We start from the raw sequence: 24542 nt of genomic DNA on the forward strand, positions 1-24542 counted from the left end.
GCCATAGAACTCCCCCAAAACAATTCCTGTTGGAACTACAGCAGATCTTTTAGAAAAACATCCAAGCTTGATTCAAAATTGCCAGTGATGGAGAATCTGCCACAACCCTTAGTAAATTGTGCCAATGGTTAATTACCCTTACTGTTAAAAATGTACACCTTATTTCCAGTCTGCATTTATTTTGCTTCAACTTCCAGCCATTGGACTGTATTATACTTTTCTCTACTAGACTGAAGTGTCCAATATCCAATATTTGTTTCCAATGTAGGTACTTATAAACTGTGATCAAGTCTTTGTTAAGCTAAATATATTGAGCTCCTTAAGTGGATCACTATAAGAATGCCTTGTAATCCCTTGTTTGTTCTCAGGGCTCTTCCCTGAACCCTCAACATTTTATCAACATGCTTCTTGACTTGTGGACACCAGAACTGGACACAATATTCCAGCAGTGTGTGCAGCAGTGCCAAAAACGGAGGTAAAATAACCTCTCTACTCCTGCTCGAGATTCCCCTATTCTTGCATCCCAGGGTCGCATTAGCTCTTCTACCAACAGTGTCACAATGAGAGCTCACATTCAACTGATTATCCACCACAACCCCCAAATCTTTTTCAGAGACACTGATTTCCAGGATAAAGTCCTCCATCATGTAAGTATGGCCTATGTTCATTGTTCTTAGCCATAGACACTTACATTTAGCCACATTAAAATTATATTGTTTGTTTGCACCCTCTTCATTATTTACCACTCCTCTAATCTTTGGATCTGTGCAAGCAGAACCTTGCATTGGATCATGCCTATGACCCCGAGATAGCAAACACTTATGCAAGCGCAAACTTTACTCATCTGAGAAGTCAGTGGAATTTCCCATGTGAATAAAGTTACAAATGTACATAAGTGGTTGCCTGTTCATGGCCTAAGGCCCTGATCCTGCAATGAGCTCCTGGTCGGCAAACCCTTAAGTCCGCCTGGAGCCCTATGGACTTCAGTGGAGTTCCATGATGAGGACTGTAGGTGGTAGTTAGGATTATTGAAAAACTGCATACCTATGCCAAAAATGAAGGAAAAAAAGAAAAGGTATGCCACTTCTTTCTAAAAGCATTGACAATTGCCAGGTGTTTTTGTGCGTTCACAAATGGTTGTTGAGAGTTAAACAGATGGTCTGTATTTTCCTCCCCAGTTGTTGAACAGGCCCTGAAGCTGCTTAGTGAGTTATGAAAGTTGCGCATTTTAGCAGGATTGGGCCCATACTATGCTTCTTCCCAACCACTGGGTTCTTCTATTTTTATTTTAGCAAAACATTCCGCTGCAGGGTTTGTAATCCAGCCATTCCTGAATTGTGTTTAGTCATATTTGTTTCAGGTCAATTTACTTTGAAATCCTTATGCACTAATCTATTCAGGGAAGCTGCCACCACCAAACAGCACAGCAAAAAGAAAATAGAACTTTATGCTCAGCTTTAACAGGGAGGCAGAGAAGAAAACTGCTTTTGAATAAATATCCCTTTGAGGGTGACTAGAGTCTCTACATCCTCCAAGTCACCAAGCCAGTGGGCGCTCCATGCAGGTGTCTGACTACACGGGGTAACCCGCGGGGTTTGGGGGCAGAGTTTGCACCGCATCCGGCCGGCGCTGAGGGTTGGGCATGAGGCTTTGCAGAGCGAGGGGCCAAAGGTGCTAGGAGGGGATTGTGAGCAAATCCCGACCCCCGTTCGCCAACTGTACCGGGGGGGCTTTGCAAAGCGCTGGGCCCTCAGGCACTGGGCAGCCGCAGCGAGAGGTAGCAGCGCCTAAAGGCCACGGCCAGGTGGGTCCCGGCTCGGCGGGGAGCCGGGCCAGGGCGGGTCCGTCCCCCTGGCAGGGCTCCGCGCCGACAGGCAGCAGCTGCTCCACCGCCCCCTCCCCAGCCCGGGACCGTCACCCGGGGCTCGCCCGGCTCCGCCCCTCGCCCGCGGGAAGGGGGCGAGGCCGCCACGCGGGCGGGGCAGAGAAGCGACACCGAGTCACGGAGCGTGGCCGCCGGGGAGCCCCAGCCCGAGCAGCGCCCCGCCCGCCAGCCCGCGTGAGTCCGCCCGGCCCCCGCTCCCGCACGAGAAACTTCCGCAGCCGCCGCCTCGCCGGGGCAGGCGAAGAGGCTACGTGAGGTTCCCCCCGACCCTCCCCAGGAAATGCCCGGGGCTCCTGGCAGCAGCCCCTCCCCCCCGCACGTCCTGCAGCGAGACCCTGACCCCTCCCCGTGGCCTCTGGGCGGGGACTGACAATCCCGCTGCTCCCCACTTCCCCGGGAGTGTGGACGGGGCCCCCAGCCCCGCGCGGCGTGAGAGACCTGACCCCAGCTCGCCCCTCCGGCGCTGCGCGCTCCCCCCGTGGCTGGGCCTCCCGCTGGGGAGGGAAGGGGTTTGCAGCCTGTTTCAATGAGCCGCTTACAAACTCTCTCTTTCTTTTCTAGCCTCCGTCCTGCTAGTGGGCTCAGGCTGAGTAAGCCTGATTGCAGGGTGAACTGGAAATCTCCTGGAGCCCTTTCAGATCTTGCTTCTTCGAGGGGGGTGTTCCTCCCACCCTCAGATTTACAATAAAAATTGAAGCTGCATTTCTAGCATCTTATGGTAAGAAGATACGGCTGCTTCTGACCCCGTTCTTACCGGGAGATACAACCTGAAGTTTGTTTTTCTCAGTTTTTGCATATGCAAGAAAATTGATTATTTTTACAAAGCACGTAAACTCGTGTAACCTTTTTCTGAGTCGAGGACCGAGCGGACGTGAAGCTGAGGATCACAAAGTAAAGTGGATTCAGTACTGACCGCTCCTACAGTCCTGTATGGCTTGTAGCTTTCATCATTAAGTTTAGCTGTGGGAGGGGGAGGCTAGTGAATTTGCAAAAATGGATAATAAATATGATGATCTGGGCTTAGAGGCAAGTAAATTTATAGAAGATCTCAATATGTATGAAGCCTCCAAGGATGGACTCTTTCGGGTGGACAAAGGTGTTGGCAACAACCCGGAATTTGAGGAAACCAGGAGAGTTTTTGCCACTAAAATGGCTAAAATTCATCTCCAGAAACAGCAGCAGCAGCAAGAAGAGGAGCTGATGTTGGCTGACTCTGGCTCTCTAAATGGTGGGGCCAGTTTCAGTGTCCAGCAGCAGTTTCCAAACCATCCTGTGCCTGGAGTAGCTCCGGGGGCCAGTAAATTGCATTCAGGAGAAAATATTGCCAAACCTCCTCTGGCCACAGCATCAGTGTGTGCAGCGCACCAGCTTGCTTTTCCACATCACCCACAAGCTGTTCCTGATGGGCAGCGAACAAAATTATACCAAGATGGCAAAACAGCTAACAAAGAACATGGCTGTAGAGAGAATCTGGGGGATTCTGAGGTCTCTGAAGGACATGGGTTCCACAGAGCAGCCCATGTGAATCCCAGCACTGCAAAGCCATCTTTTCCTTCTCTTCCCCACGGACAGCATTATAATGAGAATCAGACAGGTATCCCTGCTTGGGGAGGAGATGCTGGTAAGTTTTCCATCCCCAAATCTGGTTTGGGGAGTTTACGATCCAATGTTAATCATAGTGATCAGCTACCAAGGAGTCCTACAAAAACCCAAGCTGATCCTCAGCCTTACCAGCATCAGAAGTCACTGAGCTCCTGCAGGTCTTCAGAAAGTGGGTATGGAAGCCAGGAAAATGGGAATGAAAGCAACAGACTCAGTCGAGGCTATGACCAAAACTCAACTGGTCAGAGATCTTCCTCTTTCTCACATACTCTGACCCCCTTTTCAACTTCTACAGGGTTTGATGATGAGACAGCAGTGGGATTTCCACAGCAGAGATCTTCCTCATTCTCAGCCCCATCAACATTGCCTGCACAAGGGTTTTCAGGTCTGTCTGATCAATTTAGCCCAAACCCTGAGAGTGAGATGCTACCTTCTGGCATACCACATAAAACCAGTCATGACCACTCGTTGTGGTACCATGACAATTCTAGTTCTTCCACGTCTAATTCAGCTCCTACTCCATTGCCTCCAAGCGTAGATTATCAGCAAGCCAGTGCGTATCCCAAGTCTACAGCCCATTTCATAGTTCATGGTCAAAATCACAGGCTTAATTGTCCTGGCTCTGGCATAAGTCCTGAGCAGGATTCCATCAGCGTAGCTTCACATGGGCCAATGATTTCTGATGCTCCAAGGTCTCCATTTAAAGAGGGCATAAGCAGTCTGCAGCATGACTCAGGACACCAGGAAAATTCCAGTTCTACAAAAGTAAAGTTACCCTGTCAGACCCTCCTTCCACAGCAGGAACAAGGGCCATCTACAGCTGAATTAAAATTAGAAGCACTTACCCAGCGTCTGGAGCAAGAGATGGATGCTCGTCCCAAGGCTGACTACTTTGGTAAGTATATATATCTGAAATTGCAATCTGTAAGTTATATTAACGCATCTGACAGTACTAACTGCTGTAAGGTTCACTTCTTCAGAGACTAGGAGGGAAACGCACTTTTTTTTTTTCCTGCCCCCCCTTCAGTGGTTTATTTTTTTACTTAAGTGTCAGTCGCTACAGAGGCTAGAAATTATTTTGACTAGGAAACATTTTTCCATTTCACTTGTTTTAAAGCAAGGGTTCCATAGTAACTTCAGGAGGGACTGATGAGAGCAGGGTGAGGTGGAAGGGTTATGACTTTTGAAGTATCTTAATTAATTTTTGATTGCAATTTAACATCTTTTAAAGATATTATTAGACTACCTCCTTTTCTAAAGAATGTGTGTGATTCAGCTTCAATTAAAAGTTTTTTTTACTCGATCAAAAAGTTGGACAAGGCTAAGGCTTGCAGTTATTTAACAACTTGAATGAGCACATCTGAAAACCAGGCCATAAATGTACTGCACTCTACAGATCAGATCCACAAGTTGTCCAGTGCTGCAAGGTATCCTTGTATCTTGAAGTGAAAAGAGAAGGAGAACTTAACATCTGAGGGTACCTGAATAAGTAGTTAAAATATTCTGCTGATTTCAGTCCATTTGATATCATCGGCTGACAATGACCTGTTGGCAAGTTTAATAGTATATTTTCTCTCTTTCTCAGTCATGTCTTAGCTTAACAAGATAGAGGATATTTAGTCTTGTTACCCAGTTCTTGGAAAGAGTGGGTCTGATTCTGTTTCCACTGAAGTCAATGAGAATTTTGTGATTAACTTCAATCGAAGCAGGATCATGCCCAGTATGACTTTTGTTCTTCCCTGTTTTAGGCCAAGCCTACACTACAGAGTTGAGTTGATGTATGCCTTAAGTCGACCCAGTTATGTCAGTGTCTATAGCCTTGCTCCTGCTAATGTAAGTGCCCTACTACACCACCATAATAACTCCACCTCCATGAGAGTGGTAGGGCCTATGTTGTTGGTGGTAAAGTGTTGCAGTGACTGTGTAGACACTGTGTTCCTTAGATCAGCTGTGGCAGTCATAACTGTCAATTTCAGGGCTCCTGACTGGAGCCGTGAAATTGACAAGAAAGGCTGTTGGCTCCCTGCTGTGGACGCCCTGCTGGGATCGCAGCTCAGGCTGTCACTCCAGGGTGCCTGTGGGGGATGGGGAGTGGGGCAGTGTTCCTTCTAATTTTTCTCACCCATGTGCGGAATTAATTTTGTTATGTGCACCTCCCCTGGCCGCAGCAAGTCCCTGAGTCAGGTTCCCTGAGCGCTTGCACAGCACTAAATAGGCTGCCGTGCGGCTGCGCAGCTTACAGGGAACTTAGGTGGCCTGGCTGCTGCTTGGGCTCTCAGGTCCCTGCTCTGAGCCCGGCTGTCATCTGGGCTTGGAGCTGGGAGCCGGGGCAACAACTGGGCTTGGAGCAGTGAGCTCCACCAAGAGCTGAGAGTCCATGCTCTCAGCCCCCCACACTGCCCCTCTTAAATTGGTGCAAGCGCTCCTGGTGAGGATGTGCTCCACTGACAGAAGGAGGGTAATGTAGACATGAAAAACCACAGTAATTACTGCAGCAGCTATATGCGGACTTAAATTTGTAGTGTAGATATGCCCTTAGATACATGGGTTGAACATCCCAAATGTAGCAGTAGCTTGAACTCTCCTTCCTAATATGAAGTAACATTTTTCACCTCTGTGCATCTTGATCCCGTGCAGGCTTACAAACACAAACCAGGGGAAAGACTTCACGCTTTCGGCTAACTCTTGCTGCTCCATGAAGGCCACCATTGCTGCTGCCATGATACTTAAGCACTCTATTCTTGCCAACATTATTATGAACTTCACAATAAACTACTGTGCAAGCTAAGTAGCTGCCAATAGTGGTATCTGAAGGACATATACATTGTTTCTCCCAATAGTTAGTTGAGAACTGCATGGAAAATATATTCCAGAATATCAATATGTGATGTTCCCCTGATAGAGAGTATAGTTGTAATCAAATTTAGTCCAGTGAAAGGGCAGATGGAGTAAAATGCCTATTGTTTCACATGACAATGATCTGACAAACTCTTTTTTTACTTTAGTCATTTTGCATGGCAGTGTCTTGTGTTCTTTTTGCTGCTTTTTGAGGCTAGTGTTTTAAATACCATTCCTCTACTCTGAATATAGAATGCTCCACTGACTAAGCCGTGAGATTCTCTTCAATAGAGGATGCTACTTGGATTTTGGATTCACGCTGGTTTGAATGGGTGAACAGAGGAGCTGCTAGGCTATACATACTTTAATGTGTGTATGGGAAGTAGGTGCATGTCAGAGCAGACGGATGTAATGGATAACTAGATTTTTACCACCTTTTAAATTGGCAGTAATGCAAGGTATGTGCTTTTTAACTTTCAGGAAGCATGTGGTGATGTAATGATATTTTGGTAACATACGAAGAGGTCTGTATGGTGGGTCCACTGAATTATTTTTATCAGGATCCTTGGGAGAGGGAAAAAGATGGAGGCTCCTTAATTCCCAGTAGGTTCCAGTGACAAAACTCCTACTAGGAAGCTATACACAGGGATGGGCAATGCAGCCAACTGAGAATAACATGCATAAGGGAGCAGAAATGCTAGGGGAAGAAATAGAATTTGCAGCAGTTTTGAGTCCCAGATTTATGAAGGGAGGTTTAGTGGTGACTTCCTGGAATATTTTGAAAGAGTTGATGCAGTATAGAAGTATTATAAACTATTGCTATTTTCTTCTCTCTCTCTCATTTTCACTTTTATGCATTCAGTATACTATTACTCAAGGATAAAGCACTGAATTGTCTCTAGAGAGACAAGGTGGGTGAGGTGGTCTCTTTTATTGGACCAACTTCTGTCAATGAGAAGCACATAAGAGGTACTCAAGCTTGTCTCTCTCACCAACAGAAGTTGGTCCAATAAAAGAGATTACCTCACCCACCTTGTCTCTCTAATAACCTGGTACCAAAATGGCTATAGCTACGTTGCATACAACGAGTTGACTTGAGAAATTCTAAGTACTGTATTACAAATCTGTTTCTTCACTAAGCCAGTTCCTCAAGCTACCAAAACTTAGTATTGGAAAGAATTATTTTTATGTAACAATGATTTAAAAAAAGAAGAGCAGTTTGTTTTTGTTTTAAACGTTCCTCTGCATTATTGTGAACTCAAATGCAACACCTCTGCTGTTACCTCAGAACCAGGAATTGAAATTGGCTAGAGATACAAGTGCAAATGATTGTTTCTGAAAATGCTTTCATGTTTGGTAATCTGAAATGCTATTGGAAACACAGGTGAGATTTTTTTAAAAACAATATTTATTGTTTATTCCATCTCTGTCAGGAATGAATGTTTTTAATAAAGAGCTCTGCTCCTAACAAGGGAGATTTTTGTATCTGCTATTGCGTGAAAATCAACTTTGGTAAACTTTTTTTTTTTTTATTTTAACTGCTAAATCCAATATAGATAGGATTCCTCTGAGGAGTAACAAACGGTCTAGTTATCAGCCAACACAAGATTATCAGATTACCATACAAAATACTTCTGGCTTCTCAAACCATATATGGTATGGGAAAGGAAGGAAAGAACCAAAGAAGTCAGGATTTTTGAATAATACATACATGTAAGCAGTGTCAGAAAAATGAGTCCTGCTTGGGTCGCTAGAGCTTTTTTGGCTTTTTTTTGTTTGTGTTAAGAGTGTTTTCTGAAATGCTGACTTCACTGCAATGGCTTATGCAGTATTTCAAAAGAGACATAAGGAATCTGAGGGGCTATCTGTACAGTCAAAATCAAAGGCTATTATCCAACTTCTAGGTTAGGAATAAAAAACTTTGAGGGGTCTGTTTCTACTACAGTGGAGAAAGAGCCCTGAGTCCACGTGAGACCGATCTGGAAATTAACTTTGATTTTATTAAAGTTTTAGACTGCCATTGTCAAGGAAGCCTGAGGGAGCTAGGTGCCTGAATTGAATGAATTTCTGTGGTATTGGGGTGCCTAACTTTTTCCTTAGGTTCCTTTCAAATTTCCTCATCTTCTCTCACTAGCTAAAGTTAAGGCCAGATTTTCAGGTGTGAGCACAGCAGGTGGACTGCAGAAATGTGCATTTGCCCACTGTGTTGTAAGAGAACACAGACTTCTGAATGAAAATCATACAGTTACAGTCAGACCAGATCATGCACTACTAAAGCCAATAGACGTTTTACTGTTGATTTCAATGGAACATGGTTAAGCCCAGTGTGCCTGACTGTCCATTTGTATGTGCAGTTACCCAGTTTGCATGTACAAACTCAGGTTTTTGCACGTGAAACAGGTATGCGCACACATTATGAGTGTACCTCTTGCGCCTATAGATGGAAATATGGCTCTTAGTGTTTTAAAGACACTGGTTATCAGTAGTGTTTTAAAACAAACTCAATGTGTTTTTTCATATTATGAGTGATTCTTAGATTTTTAAGGTCTAAATCCTCTCATTACTACTCAGGGTGGAGCTGATAAGCTGTTGGTATTTTATCAGAGCCCCAGGCATCCTAGTTTGAAGCTGAACATTGAGATGCTTTGTAGCAGGCAAACAGAGTGGATCATGTAGTTGAGTTTGAGGATTTTTCCTTTCACCAAATTAGAACTCAAGATGAATCATTTAATCCAAGTGGAGACTTGGAATCTTGGCACATGCAGATGGGTATAATTAGTTGTCAGAGCAGAGGGTAGTTTCACTGCGATAATCATTGCAATCCGATAGCTGGTATTGCTCCCAAAATGTTACAGATGCTGAAAACCTCATTTGAGGGCTGCTGCGATGGGAACCTCAGGTAAAAACAGAAGAATTTTCTGAGGTTTCTTTTACATGCAAACTTTGTGGGCTGGAGATAAGGGCAGCTTTCTCTTTGGAAATGTGTGAATGTGTTCATTTCTGCCTGGTAGATGCACGCCTGTTGCTGGAAAAGCTCTGAAGCTGGAAGAAGTTTCATGTGTTCGGTGCAGGGAGAGGGGGGCAGGAAGAGTGGAATCGTGCAGTAACTCTTCCAACTTTCCTCGTTTCAGAACATGAATTAGTACACTTGTGGACAACACAAAGCTTATCTCTGTGCAAGGAAGCAAGTGAATAAATATTTGCCTGGGATATGACTCTTTAGGATTAAAGCTGTATATGGCCCTCCTCCCCTCTCCTGGAAGCTGAACTAGACATTGTAAATAAAAATGGCTATTTTAAAGCAGGAGAGAGAGCAGTGACTGAGGATCAACAGTGGTGGTGGTGAGGGCCAGGCTGCAAAAGATATGGAGCCTGATTCACTCTGCCCTGTACTTGGTGTAGTCTTTTACACCAGTGCAATGTGAGTATAAAATGCCACCAAATCAGAATGGTGGCATTTTGTGCTCACTTTGCACAAGAGTAAATGACACCACAAGGTGTAGGATAACAGTGAATCAGGCCTAGGGGCTTTAAACACCTTGGACCAAGTTTTCACAAGTGCACAGACTATGGATAATGTGGAAAAATTGCATGTAGTGACCTGTTTCCTCTTTGCATACACAACTATCTGCATGGGCAATTAGCAGACTTGCGCCAACCACTTGAGTGCTAATTGAACAGGTATGCAGCCGCATTTGCCAAGCACTCACTAGTCACATGAGCCTCCCCCCTGCTTTGGAAATTATCTCTTTGAGGAGCATTATTGTTAACTATTGTTTTGTAGCACTCAGAGGCCTGTCAAGCACCTCTCAGTACATAGGCCCCTGCCCCAAAGAGCTAACAATGATAATGGTACTGGCCTCCTTTGTAAAGCACTTTGAGATCTACTGATGAAAAGCGCTGTAAAAGACCTAGGTGGTGGTGGTATGTTCTAACGTAGCCACGACTCCGTGAAATGTGCAACCACAAAACAGAATTGGGGTATGGGGAAGGTCAGGAGTTAGAGGAATAAGATTAGAGTTACTTGGGAAGGGGAATGTGCGCAACATGAGGAAGCAAGGTGTGTCCCTCCTTTCTTTTTTTTTATAACGTATGTTGTGTTGTTGACTTAGTTCTTGTGGTCCTCATGGTAGAAATGGGTTTTCAGTAGGGAGAATGAGAAGACGGTAGTGGCCAGGCAGCAGTCAAGACTGTCATAATGGGTGGAGCATAGGGGTGAGATGAGAACAACATAAGAAGAAAGGTGGGGCAGAGTTACTCTGGACCTTGACACAAAAAGCAATACCATGACACTTGTAGCTCTTGGGTGCAGATATATGGGAAAGAACATACCGACAATGTATTGGAGACATTTAGATGAAAACAACTTGATTTTTCTTTCCAAATGTGACTAATTTCTTCCACGTAAATCTAGCCAGTTATAAGGAGGGACCACAAACAAGCTTTAGTTAATATTAATGACTGTAATTCTTGAAGCAACATAACTGTTAAAACTGCTGGTGAAGAATGAAATTAGTTATCAGAAGCAAATGTAGGTGTCAAGGGTTATAAAGAGTAAATGAGAAGAATAAGATCCACACAATTGCTAAATACCAACCCCAGATTTTGACCCAGTAAAAGTGTCTTTATTATGTCACTTTGGATTTATATCACCCAAGTCTACCCTGAGTCATGCCCATGCTGTCTCCTCGTCATCAGGGACTGCATCGGTGAAATGGCAGATTGTGGCCTATTGTCTGAACCAAAGTATCACATCCTCACATTCTCCCCTCTGTGGCTTAGGCTTCCTGCTGAGGAAGTACAGGTGGGCACAGATGTAAATGTGGCAGTGAAATATTTTGATTTGGACTCCCAAAAGGTCTTATTGCTTTTCAGCTGAACAGACTCTGGTGGATGGAGGTGTAATGTCCCAATCAGTCATACAGAATGCTATCATTCAGCATCATTTCATTGAATTCTTAGCAAATTAGGGATTATAAGGAATTAGAAGTGAAGTAGCAACATTTGGAGGAGAAAATGTTGTTTAGACTTTGAAATTTGTGGCAAACAGAAATCCAGTTGTTGAACTTAGTGGCTGGGACTGACATTTTGGATGATACCAGAGGATCAGATTCTGCTTCCGACAGCTCTGGGATCTCTTCTGACTTGCTGGACATGTGAGCCTGGGCTGTTTCCGGTGGCAGCATTTCTGATGAATTAAAATGAAGAAACCAAGTATAAGAGCTGGGACAGACCTCGCAAGGCTTGTTTTCAGTCCCAGCTGTGCTCCAAAGGTCCTGTTGTTTAGAGCTTCAGATGTAACTTGGGGCAGTTGCTTTCCACATGATGCTAAATGGAACAGTGACTTCTTTGTCCTATTGTTCAGAGGCAAGCTGCCCTAGAAGCAGAAACTGAAATCAGCAATTTATGTCCTTTCCCTTTCCAAATATGGCTACCATTCTCCCAGTGCACTTGAGTGTGAACTTGCTAGCACTTCACATATGTGATTTTTCAGGCTCGTCAGTGCTGACGAAAGGGATACCTTAGAGTACATTTTAATAATACACTGTGCAGGGTTAAAGGCGTGTTGCCTGATTTTCAGATGTGGATAATTTAATAGAACATCTTCATCCTGTGTTTTTAGATGCTCAAGTTGGCACTTGCTTTCCTAAATAATGTGCAGGTCTGAGCATCCAAATGCAGAATACAGGCATCCTACTAAGACCCCCATTTTTTAAACATAAGCATATATACAGTATTCAGCCTTACGCTTGAAGTTGAGGAATAAGATATCTCCACTTTAGATCAGGCCTGAGTAATAGTAGGAAATTTCCTTGTTGCTGCTGGTGAGCGTCAGTGACATGTAGCTAAACCTATGGTGATGACCGTTAAACTGTAAGTGTAGGCCAGTAGAAAGCACGCTCAGCAGCATTACAAAACACTGGAGTTAGGACTTGCTTGGAGCAGGGCATAACTACAGTTCTGAAATGGAGTTGAACAATGTGTGTACTGCTCTGCTCTGGCAATTAACCTGTGATCAGCAGTAGCTCAGCGTACATGTTGGTGGTGCCTGTCATCAGCAATAGGTTTGTTCTAGCATAGAGCAGGCCTAAAAGAGCAAGTTCATCATCGCAATAGGGGGTGAGCTGGGAGGGTTGTAGAGACTGAATAGTGTTAGGTAAAAATTATAATTAATTCTGTATTTTTATTTTTATTTTTTTTTAGGAAGGGATCAGGTTAAAATGAGAGGTAAAGGCTTTCTAAAATACATTGCTAATACCACCTTAGCATAGTGATAGAAGTGAACACCCATCCCTGGAGTAATACCATTGACGTCAGTGTATTACGCCAAGGTTTAATTTGGCCCAATGTTTTTTTTGTTTTGTTTTTAAAAGAACCTTGGGGTCTGTAGTGTGATAGGTTGTCACTGATCATGGTAATGGCAGCATTTAAATAGCACTGCCTAGGATTGGAATTCAGCAACTCTGTGAAATGAACTGGATGGTGAGTACCAAAGGGGTAGCCGTGTTAGTCTGTATCCACAAAAACAACGAGGAGTCTGGTGGCACCTTAAAGACTAACAGATTTATTTGGTCACTTTTCTTGTGCTGCTATCATTTGGCTAGGGACAGCCTTGCAGAAAATTAAATAGCTGCTGTGTTCTACTGTGTGCCAACATTCCATTGGACCATTGGCACTTTCACACAGATCTATCCATTACATGATGCAGCAAGGAAGGTATGTTTTTGTCCTACATGCCTGGTGCATTAGGTGTTAAGCAATTCAGGCAATTAAGCAGCACAGATGGCTCCATCAGGGTGGGGCATAATTTGGCTAAAACTATTTTAGTACTTTTCAAGAGACTTGGCCTGTGAGGTGAATTACAGATGTCTTCCCTCTCTGAATTGTAGTTGTTGTTACTACTAATTCATATTGAGTGTCTGGGCACTTTCTGGAGAGGAAGAAATTACGTTCTGGAGGTTTAATGGAGAAAAAGTACGTTTGCATGTACAAGGGCAAAAGTTAGGCACCTTTTAAATAAAATAAATATATAGATTCTGCAAAAAGACCAGTAACTGTCATGGAAGAATCTTAAAACTGCAAAATCTGCAGTTTTCCTGCTTTCCGGCATCCTTGGTTCTAGGCAGGAGGGAATCTTACAAATCAGCTTTGAACTATGTATGTCAGATGACAGGACAAAATGTTGGGTTGTATCAGACTTTGACTTGCTATATATGCATTTGAAAGGTCAGGTTTTCCTCTTTTTATGCCCCAAATGCCTACAAAACTTAGCTTATCTTCCATTCTCTCTCTCTCTCCATCCTGTTTTACTTTCAGATAATGCATATTTTCATAAATATCTAAAATAGCTGTGCTCTCTGTTTAAGAAGATCCAAAAAGTTTTGTCAAATGATTGGCATGTTGGTGTGGATCCATAACCAGCTGGTGTGTTTGTTCAGACCACACTTGGACAAGTAGAATAGCTTTCTATTCTTCTCAGTCTTATGATTGGATTCTTTCTAGTTCTGCTCTTTGGATCTGACCACATTAGGGTTTGGAACTGTGTTTTGTAACAGGCTAGAACTCTGAAAACTAACGCGTTGTAATGTGCTTTGCATACTCAGGGATACTATGTAGTAGGAAGATTAGTATCTGCTTTTCAGCAACAGTGCAAGTGTAGCTGTAGACAGGTCTCAGGCATTTTTACCACGGAATGATGGAAACTTGTAGAAATGTTTGCTAAAATCCATAGCCAGCATGGTTCTGCCAGAGCAGTACTTGACAACGCCTTTTGGACACTGTTGCAGATAGTTTAGTTTTGTCCTAACATGGACCAGACCTTTCAGTCACTTAAAATTAGTTTGGAACCTTAAATGAGCTATGTAATCAGTTATGTCAATAGTGCCTGCCGACCCCAAATGAAGCCAGGACCTCACTGTGCTAGGCACTATCCACACGTATAGTAAGAGACAGTACCTGCTTCAGAGAGTTTTACAGTCTGAATAGATCAGACAGACAAAGGGGGAAGGAGAAACAGGGTATGTCTACACTCCCCGTTGGATTGGTGGGCAGCAATCGATCCAGCGGGGGTCAATTTATCGCGTCTAGTCTAGATTCCTGTACTCCACCGGAGCGAGAGGCGGAGTCGAAGGGGAAGCGGCAGCAGCCCACTCACCACAGTGAAGACACTGCGCTGAGTAGGTCTAAGTACGTTGACTTCAGCTATGTTATTCACGTAGCTGAAGTTGCTTAACTTAAGATTGATTCCCTCCCAGTGTAGACCAGGCCACAGAGTCATAGGAAGGTGAAGTGACATTCCCATGATCACCTAGCAGGTCAGTGCAGAGGCAGAAATCAGCCCCAGGTCTGTACAACCTCTCTTGGTTAAGAGTAAAGATAAGTGAAGTAAACATAGATTACAACATTGTGGAAACAGAGCTGGCCCTGCTGAAAATGTTGACTGCTAATTTTTCAGATAATTTGAGCCTGATTCTGCATTAAAACTGGTCTTTGGTGATCATGTGATAATGCTTAGCACAGACAAGCTAGCTCCACTTGATATTTATTTTGAGACAATAACATCCCCTTCTCTGTCAGTCTGCCTTTCATTGTGGAGTCTATACAGTATTAGAGGAGCGAGGAATATTCCAACTCAAAAACCGTGAAGGAAATTGGTAAGGGTGATTGCCCTTTCCCTCAAAACATGTAATTTGCCCTCTGTTATGCTTGTGCTGTTTTTGAACATAGGAAAGTAGCAATAATTTGTAACGAGTAAAATTCCCATTCAGTTGCAGAATTTCTGGTCCCGTTATTGCCATGTTCATTTTAGACTAAGGAAGGAGAGAAGCCTCAGTAATACTTGGCTCATGGAAATAGATCTAATTGTAATCTCTTTTCCTTATCAAAAACGGTTTCTTTGGAAATCAAACAGGGGCCAAGTGTGGTAGGCAGTCATTAAACATGGCCTAGGCTGCCCTTTCTCTGTGACTGCAGGGAGACGGCAAAGCAGACCAACTTTAGGTTTTTATTGCTTGTGAGGCAATGTCTGTCTCTCAAGGAAGATACAAGGCCAAGTCCAGCTATCACTGGGCGCTGCCCCAAATTGAAATATATTAATTTTTAAAAGGGGTCTGACATAACCTCAAGTACATCTTGTAATCTTTCCTTGCTATAGCCTTCCTCTTCCTCCTATACACTCCCCTCTCCCCCATTGCCATCTCTTACTATGCTGTGTCTATTCAGGGCCTCATTCCTGCAGTTCCATGCTATTATAGCCTCGTTGATGTTCTATGGGACTGCTCATGCATGGGGCCTTCAATAGTAGACTTCTTTGTGGAAGGCCGTGTCCTTTTTTTTTTTGCCTGCCCAAACTGTTATATACAGAGCAATAATAATAAAACACTTTCATTTTTCACTAAACAGCTAGGTAAACGCATCTACAAATTACTTGCCTGGGGCTACATTGTTCCTCTAGGCACAGGGCTGACCAAAGGGCAATGCATAAACCGCTCTGCCCCAAGAGGCATCATGCTTCAGAGCTATTCCTCTCTGGCTCTTGTTTGCTTCTTGGAGGGGGGAGACGGTACGTTACTGCAGCCCTTGAAAGGATGTTTACTCCTCCCCCTGGCCTGCTACTCTTGCCAGTGAGAGGGAGTAAAACCAAGTCTCTGCGTCCTCTTTGACCTCTTACTTGCCGTGGGGAGTGTTTGGAGAGCGGGGGTGCTGCTTCGCAACAGAGCTCATCTGGAGATCTGTGTTGGTCTGTCTTGGCTGAGCAATAGGGTGTAGGGGTTACTCCCCCATATTCTCCTGCTTGAGCGAGTAAGACAAGGACGCAGGCTAGTCCTTCTGGTTTGCAAAGGTTGCCCCCACCACCCTCACAGTCAGAGCATTCAGTTTCATTTTACATTTCCTCTGTAATAGCACACTGAATGTGGGTGGATTTGTGCTCCAGCTCAGGCTAGCCATCGTAATTATGATCATCTTATTCAGAGCCAACAGATATAGGTAGAGTTTTGGCTCCTAAAGCCAAATCTGTGTGTGCATGCACTGGCTGTTCTTCATTCCACAGGCAATTCTGAGAATCAAGTCCATACTAGCTATTCTGAGAATCAAGTCTATACGAGCTTACTTGTATTGCCAGCAAACATCTGTTCCACCAGATGGAATTGTTTTAAATGATCTGTGGGGGCATGGGGGAGGAGGATCTGGCCCGGAATACATGATATGTAGATAATATTCACATGGAGACTTCCCTTTCAGAAGGTATCTGGGAAAGGGAAGAGATGTGCATTTGATGTTTAGTCTAGGGGCTGGATTAGTGGGCAGTCTCATGATTTTTATGATCATCAGAAGTGGTAGTAAACTGAAAGAGATGAAGATTTAAATTGATCAATTAAAGGGGAATCCTAGTTTCCTTAAGCCATTGTGGCAATCAAAAGGTACATTCTACACTGAAGTAGTGAAAGCTATTTGTCATTGAACAACCAAACAAGTTTCACTACCTTCAAGCCTTTCCACAGTTTTCTTTTTTATAGTGTGTGTGTGTGAGGTGGTTGGGAAAGGGTGAGTGTGGGGAGGGAAGGGCATAGTCTAGGAAACTGGGTCTTGAGATAATCTTTCACATTATTTACAGTGATGTGCACTCCACAAATCTGATGATAGCATCAGCCTTTAACAATAGTTTGCAAGGTGTATAATACTGAAATCGCCTAGCTTCCCCTGCTATGATGACTGTGTCTAACTTCTGCTGTTCTTTAATCGAGACGCACATATTAATGAGCCAGTGCTTCTGGCGCAGGTAAAGATTCTCTGCAGCTAGGCCATCTCTTTCCTTTACGTGCATTTGTCATGTTAATACATTCTAACTCTGATCTCTCTTCTTTGTCATTATTTCATTTTCAGGAACCTGTGTGAAGTGCAGCCAAGGTGTGTATGGAGCAAACCAGGCTTGCCAAGCCATGGGGAATCTCTACCATGATGGCTGCTTCACCTGTGGAGCATGCAGTAAGTGTGTCTTTGCCTATATAGTAAAGGGAAACATTGCATACACATGGTAATGGAGCTTTACCGCCAATGGGTTTTCAGATCGTTTCAAAACATATGGTGTAGTTATTTATTTACATGGCAGGTTGTATGTACCTGATGGATTCTGTTGCAGCTCAACTTTTTCACATTAGTTCTAGCATGTCAGTTAGATTAGGTGTTCTGGGTTATGCCTGCCTTCTACTATATGGTATGTAAAGCAAGATAAAGCCCTGTGGGTATTTGTAAGTGCCTGTTATCTACCAATGCAGCTGTATCTTATGCACGGAACTTCATAGACCTAGAAGACTATATGCAGGAATGACTGGGGAAATTCCATGGCCTGAGTTATGTATGTCAGACTAGATGATCCTATGATCCCTTCTGGCCTTAAAATCTCAGTGTCTCTAAGACAGATTCCCTGACCAGAAGACTATACAATCTGAGGACCAGATATGAGAGCTCTGCATGTGAAGGGCTAGCAGGATTGGGTACTAAATTAAATTATGTATAGCTATAGGCATCATAAAGTAAACACAGCTTTTTAGAATGGGAGCTAATTTGCCTTCTAACGTCACTTTGTCTCAGTCAAGTTTTTATATCCCTGACCTGGTTATTAAACTGGTTTCAGTTGTGCCCATGCTATGTCTTGTTATGTTACACAGATGGCAGGATATATGCTGCACTTCCATAGTACGACCCATATGTATGTTGGTTCCCAGAATGGATTAGGAATTGAAATGACTGACCATTGCCATTTGGAGATAAATGGGCCACTATGAAGAAATAATGGAACTACTGTCACTTTATTCATAAACCCTGCCCTCTACTCTCTGCCTCCTCTCTCCCACACCCGTGTTCATGCCTTTTCTTTAACTCTGCTCCTTCCTGTGTACCAAGCATATTTGCTATCTTCCTATAAATTCCTCCCCAAAACCCATGTGTCTTGCCTTGCTTCCTGCCATAGACTTCACAGGACTGGAAGTCGACTTTTACCCTAAGAACTCGCCTTCACTAACTCTGTAGTATGTAACAAAAATACTCATCTCTTTTAATCCTCATCCCTGCTTTTGCAACCCCCTTCCGTTGTCTAGTCTCATGTTCCATGTTTGTTTGATTTAGACTGTTAAATTCTTTGAGTGGGGATAGGGAGCCACAATTTGCTTTATTTTAATAATCTCCATAAGGTGCTGTGCAAAGTTATGGTGCTAGTAGTATTTTGACTACGAATAATAACAATAATAGCTTTGCACTTCTAAATACTTCCCATCTGAGGCTCTCCAGAGTGTTTTACAAACACTAATGAACTAAGCTTCACAATGCATATGGAGAGGCAAGTAATTTATAGGGCTGTCAAGCGATTAAAAAAATTAATTGTGCAATTAAACAATAATAGAATACCATTTATTTAAATATTTTTGGATGTTTCTATATTTTCAAATATATTGATTTCAATTACCACACAGAATACAAAGTGACAGTGCTTACTTTATATTTATTTTTTACTACAAATATTTGCACTGTAAAAAACAAAAGAAATAGTATTTTTCAATTCACCTTATACAAATACAGTAGTGCAGTCTCTTTATAATAAAAGTTGAACTTACAAATGTAGAATTATGTACAAAAAATAACTGCATTCAAAATAAAACAATGTAAAACTTTAGAACCTACAAGTCCACGCAGTCCTACTTTAGCCAATTGCTCAGACAAACAAGTTTGGTTACAATTTGCAGGAGATAATGCTGCCCATGTCTTGTTTAAAATGTCACCTGAAAGTGAGAACAGACGTTCGCATAGCACTGTTGTAGCCGGCATCGCAAGATATTTATGTGCCTGATGTGCTAAAGATTCATATGTCCCTTCATGCTTCAACCACCATTCCAGAGGAAATGGGTCCATGCTGATGATGGGTTCTGCTCGATAATGATCCAAAGCAGAGAGGACAGACGCATGTTCATTTTCATTATCTGAGTAAGATGCCACTAGCAGAAGGTGGATTTTCTTTTTTGGTGGTTCGGGTTCTGTAGTTTCTGCATCTGAGTGTTGCTCTTTTAAGACGTCTGAAACCATTCTCCACACCTTGTCCCTCTCAGATTTTGGAAGGCACTTCAGATTCTTAAACCTTGGGTCAAGTGCTGTATCTAGCCTTAGAAATCTCATATCGGTACCTTCTTTGCGTTTTATCAAATCTGCTGTGAAAGTGTTCTTAAAATGAACATGTGCTGGGTCATCATTGAAGACTGCTATAACATGAAATATATGGCAGAATGCGGGTAAAACAGAACAGGAGACATATAATTCTCCTCCAAGGAGTTCAGTCACAAATTTAATTAACACATTATTTTTTTGATGAGCATCATCAGCATGGAAGCATGTCCTCTGGAATGGTGGCCGAAGCATGAAGGGGCGTATGAATGTTTAGCATATCTGGCACATAAATACTTGGCAACGCTGGCTACAAAACGCAAATGCCTGTTCTCACTTTCAGGTGACATTGAAGCAGGCAGCATTAAGAAGCAGGCAGACATAAGAAGCAGGCAGCATTATCTCCCGTAAATGTAAACAAACTTGTTTGTCTTAGCGGTAGGCTGAACAAGAAGTAGGACTGAGTGGACTTGTAGACTCTAAAGTTTTATATTGTTTTGTTTTTGAGTGCAATTATGTAACAAAAAATCTGCATTTGTAAGTTACTTTTATGATAGAGATTGCACCACAGTACTTGTACGAGGTAAATTGAAAAATACTATTTCTTTAGTTTATCATTTTTACAGTGCAAATATTTGTAATAAAAAATAATAATATAAAGTGAGCACTGTACACTTGGTATTCTGTGTTGTAATAGAAAACAATACATTTGAAAATGTAGAAAAACATCCAAAATATTTAATAAATTTCAATTGGTTTTCTATTGTTTAACAGGGCGATTAATCACAATTAATTTTTTTAATTGCAGTTAATTTTTTTGAGTTAATCATGTAAGTTTATTGCGATTAATCGACAGCCCTCGTAATTTGCATTAGCTCCATTTCACCGATGGAGAAACAGGCCCAGAAAGACTAAGTGACTTTCCCATGAACACACAGGAAGTCTATGGCAGAGCTAAGACTAGCACCGTTCTCTTGATTCTAAAGCCTGTGCTCTGTCCATTATATATCCCTGGAGTTGCTAGTATGTATTTAGAAATGTAGCTCCTTATGGTGTATTTTGCAACAGTAAAAACCACACTGTGCATTTGCATAGCTGGAGTTTTATTTTCCAATAGCGAGGTCTGGCTGTCCTGAGCTTCCAGAATTACCACTGTGCAACTGTTGCTCAATAAATATGGACATTATATCATCATTTTAGAGTTACTTGTATCCTATTAATAAGGAGACCGGCATTAAAGGCTTAAAAGTAGTTATTTCTATTTCTATTTCTGTTTACATCTGTTCTAGCCCAGTGGAAACAGGAATCGGGGTTAAGCCATTTTCCAAATGTGCTGCAGGGTGGGCTTGCTTTTGTCCCTCTGGACTGTAAGAGTGACTATTTGCTTCAACTGCTGATCCTAAAATGCAGGCCTTTTTATTTTCAACATGTTTCAATGCAAGATAAAATTATTTGCATTTCAGAATAGACCATGTAGGTGGATTTATCTATGCCTGGAATCCAGCAAGGGATAGACTGCTTCTACCTGCCTACGCTGTAGCCAAAGACTCACCCTGGACAGGAATCAGTGCAAAGGATTTCATATGGAAAGCTACCAGTGGGAGCCCTCACTAAAATATATTTCCGCATGTGGGGAGAACAGGGCATCAAACCCATAATTCCAAGGCCACATTTTCACATGTTATGCATCCAGTAGCTATTCACTTGCTTCAGCAAGCGGATAGAAACTTTTATTTTCTTACTAGAACTTAATACACTACAGGAAACACGTTCTGACTAATGTCAAAAATGAGGAACGTAACAGACCTCCAGAAATCCATTTGCTTATACTAGGAAATGTAATAGACTGGCATTCCTGTCTTAGTCTGGCTTTATGCCAGATGTTATAATTAGATACAATCAGCTGACATAGACCTGTAGTTGCCTGTGATGTATGATATACACATGGTGAGCCTAATCCTTTCCTCAGTTACACCAGTGCATCCCCATTGGTTGGAAGCAGAATTTGGCCTATTCCATGCGTATAATTCTGCACTAGTAGATAGGCAGCATTGGCCTTGGGTAGGGTTCTGTTCCGCTGTCCATGTGCATGGAGGTGTAGCTATCGTTAGAGGGATTTAGTGATAGGCCCACAGAGTGAGAAGGCTGTGCCCCTTAGTTATTCAGCCAGATTCACCCTTTAGTTCTGCTAGCACGAACTGTTGGAAGTCAAATGGAGGCCATGCCCGTTGGTGATAGACATAATGACGCAAGCTGCCTGCGATACTTGCTGTGCTGGAGAGAGCTAGCCATTGTACCCCACAAAGCAAATGGAACCAGGAAGGACTGGGCCAGGTGGAAGATGTGCTGAATCAGCACAACAATAAGGGAACCTCTGCTGGTAGGGGACCTGGAATATAGACCCCCCCCCCCTTCCCTTCCTCCCCCGCCCAGTGTGAACCCTGAGGCTGGGGGGCCATGGGTTCCACTGTCTGCCTTTCCTCGGGGTGAAAAGATGCTGCCCATCCATCCAGCCTCACAGGTGCCAGGGGTGAATCCGGTTCATTTTCTTTCAGCTGCCCACATTGGATGGAGTTTCAGTAAATTCCTACTGCTTGGTTGCTTGCCGTAGGTGTGGCTCTTCTTATTTTTTATTTTTATTTTTTTAAGAATCTTTATTATACCTTTGGGGGGTGTTTGATTTTTTTCGTTTCATGGTAGTCATCAGCAAACAAACAAAACTGGACATGCTTTGGAGGTCAAAGTAACTACTTCCCTGGCTGATTTGTTGTAACGGAGGAAAGGAAACACACTTTAAACATTACATGTTGTTGCTAACGTAGTTCCATTCTCTTTCCTGTCTTAACACTCATTTTAATTCAGAAGTATTAGCTCTATTTTTTCATGTTTGTTTTGGTGTTTCTGTTTGTTAGTATTTTTGTGTGCATTGCTCAGAATTATTTTAGAATCAATAAAAAGTTGAAGAGATTTTCAAGGGCCTTTACATCACCAAATATAAACATTAATCGTGTTCTTAGCCATTCTAGAAGCACAAGATTGGCCTGTTCCTGCTCCCATTGAAGTCCATGGCCAAACCCCTATGGACTTCCGTGGGAGCAGGATCAGACCCCACTGACCCAGATTCCGTTCCCAGTTTCACTTGTATAAATCTGGAGTTTGACCAGTGTCTTCAGGGGAGTTATCCTGGATTTATACAAATGTAAGTGAGAGTATAATTTGGCTCATTTTATACAGTATAGCAGTTACTCCTTAAAACCTTAGTCCTGTATGCTGTGCTCACTTAAATAGCATTTGCTTGGACGACTCGCATGAATATAGTTATGTATCTGTTCTAGTGTTTGCAGGATTGGGTGTAGTAATGGTATTTAAGGGGAACTCTTGGAAGCAGGCCCTCAGAGGAGGCTTGTTCACACACACACATCCTACAAACCTCAAAGCTGCCAAACAAACTTACACTGGAAGAAATTCACATTTAGAAAATGTCTACAAAGCAGTTTGGAGGTGTAATTTCCAGCTCAGTGCTCAAGTAGATGTAGGAGCACTAGCTCTGTTTGAGCTAGCATGCTAAAAATACCTACCTGCCCAAATTCAATCCCACCTGACCCCCTGGGTACGTATTCTGGCAGCAAGCCGGAGCCACCGCAGCCACACTGCTATTTCTAGTGTGCTAGGTCAAGCTGAGCTATCTGCCCCTGCTGGGAATTATACCTCCAGCTGCTGTGTAGAGATGTCTTTGGCTCCAAAATGTAGGCACAAAGAGCTACTTCATCAATAACTTTCTTAGCATGCTTACATATTGGAGTGATGAGATGTAGCTGTACGTTTTGTTGGTATGCCTGGGATTCTGGGGGTTCGCACAAGTTTTGCTGAATTCTGTTTCTGAAACAGGCCTCTGTGGATTGCACTCTCTTAATGGATCTTTCAGATGGTTTGCTTTGTCCTGTCTTGCTTTGCAGTTATTGGTAAAATGTACCTATAAGGACTTTCCCCCCGCCTTCTGTTCTGGTCCCTGGCCTGTAATGGTGCAGATTAAACTATTTCTGTCCATTATTCACTCTGTTGACCACAATTCAGATTAAAGAAGTATAGCTCTGTCATCAAGACAGGCATAATGTATGCCTTCCTGCACACTCTCTGTGCACCATACCATCATACCACTGCAGTAGATTGTAGGAAACTTTCAAATGCCAGTAAAATAAATGTTTGGCGGGACCATATTGTCTGTCTAGCTGCAAACCATGTGTTTGAACAGAGTATGTGGAGATGCTGGCTTCTCTGAACAGAAAGAAGTTAGACTGTCTGTAAGGTCAAGTGGAGTTCATCTTGGATAACATCCAGTAAAAACTGTCATCGAGAAGTCAAGATTGTCCATGGTCTCAGTCCTAAAATTCTGCTGGGATGGAATGCTGAATCTCTGCACTAAAATAAATTAAATAAATAGAATTACTTATTAAGATAAAGCTCATTTGTCAGCCAAAATTCCAGATAGTTATATTTGCTGTCTCATTAGTTTCATTTTAGCAATGATCTCTAATTTTGCTCATGGCTGGATTTCTGTCCAAATGTTTTTTGGTTTCCCAGACATGAAAGACTCAGAGAGCTTTACCAAGAAAAGAATAGACCTAAGATATTTCACAGTGCTGATTTTACTAAGTCCTATTTCCTGATATACTGGCATTGTGGTCAGTGAGAAATGATGTGGGAAAGCAGTTGGATGGGGCTATGTACACATTACAAGGGTCAGTTGGCAGAAAAAAAATCAGCAACTTTAACTGAGACACTGGGAATAGTATAGAGAAAATTTGGCTTTTGAGATAAAACCAACAGATTTAGAATGATTAATTACTTTGGCACAAACTAGCACATTTAGTTCATTGATACAAGAACATGTGTGCAAACAGAATAGTTTTTAGTTGATAAAGCCCATAAACCTTTAGGCAGGCAGTTTTTTGCCTGTTCAGTATACATATCTGCCTTACGTTAAACCTGTGGAGGTATGTCAAAAATACAGCCATTTCCTGCATGCTCATGGTGTCTGCTTGCTTGTTGTTTTTAGTCTATAGAC

General features: G+C 42.7%; 1 protein-coding gene across 2 annotated transcripts in view; it reads left to right on the top strand.

Annotated features, from left to right (window-relative positions):
- The first annotated feature begins 1975 nt into the window (after positions 1-1975).
- LIMD1 (LIM domain containing 1) overlaps positions 1976-24542 on the top strand; it is a 56338-nt gene continuing 33771 nt past the window's right edge. Inside the window, exons 1-3 of one of the 2 annotated variants that reach the window (XM_054019630.1) lie at positions 1976-2059; positions 2447-4382; positions 17210-17311. In XM_054019630.1, coding sequence (XP_053875605.1) covers positions 2879-4382; positions 17210-17311 — 1606 coding nt within the window. In that variant the 5' untranslated portion in view covers positions 1976-2059; positions 2447-2878. Of the gene's footprint in view, positions 2137-2446; positions 4383-17209; positions 17312-24542 lie in introns of both variants that reach the window. The other variant, XM_054019631.1, reaches the window with a different exon arrangement.

Source organism: Malaclemys terrapin, chromosome 2 (assembly GCF_027887155.1).
Source record: "Malaclemys terrapin pileata isolate rMalTer1 chromosome 2, rMalTer1.hap1, whole genome shotgun sequence".
Taxonomy (NCBI): Eukaryota; Metazoa; Chordata; order Testudines; family Emydidae; genus Malaclemys; species Malaclemys terrapin.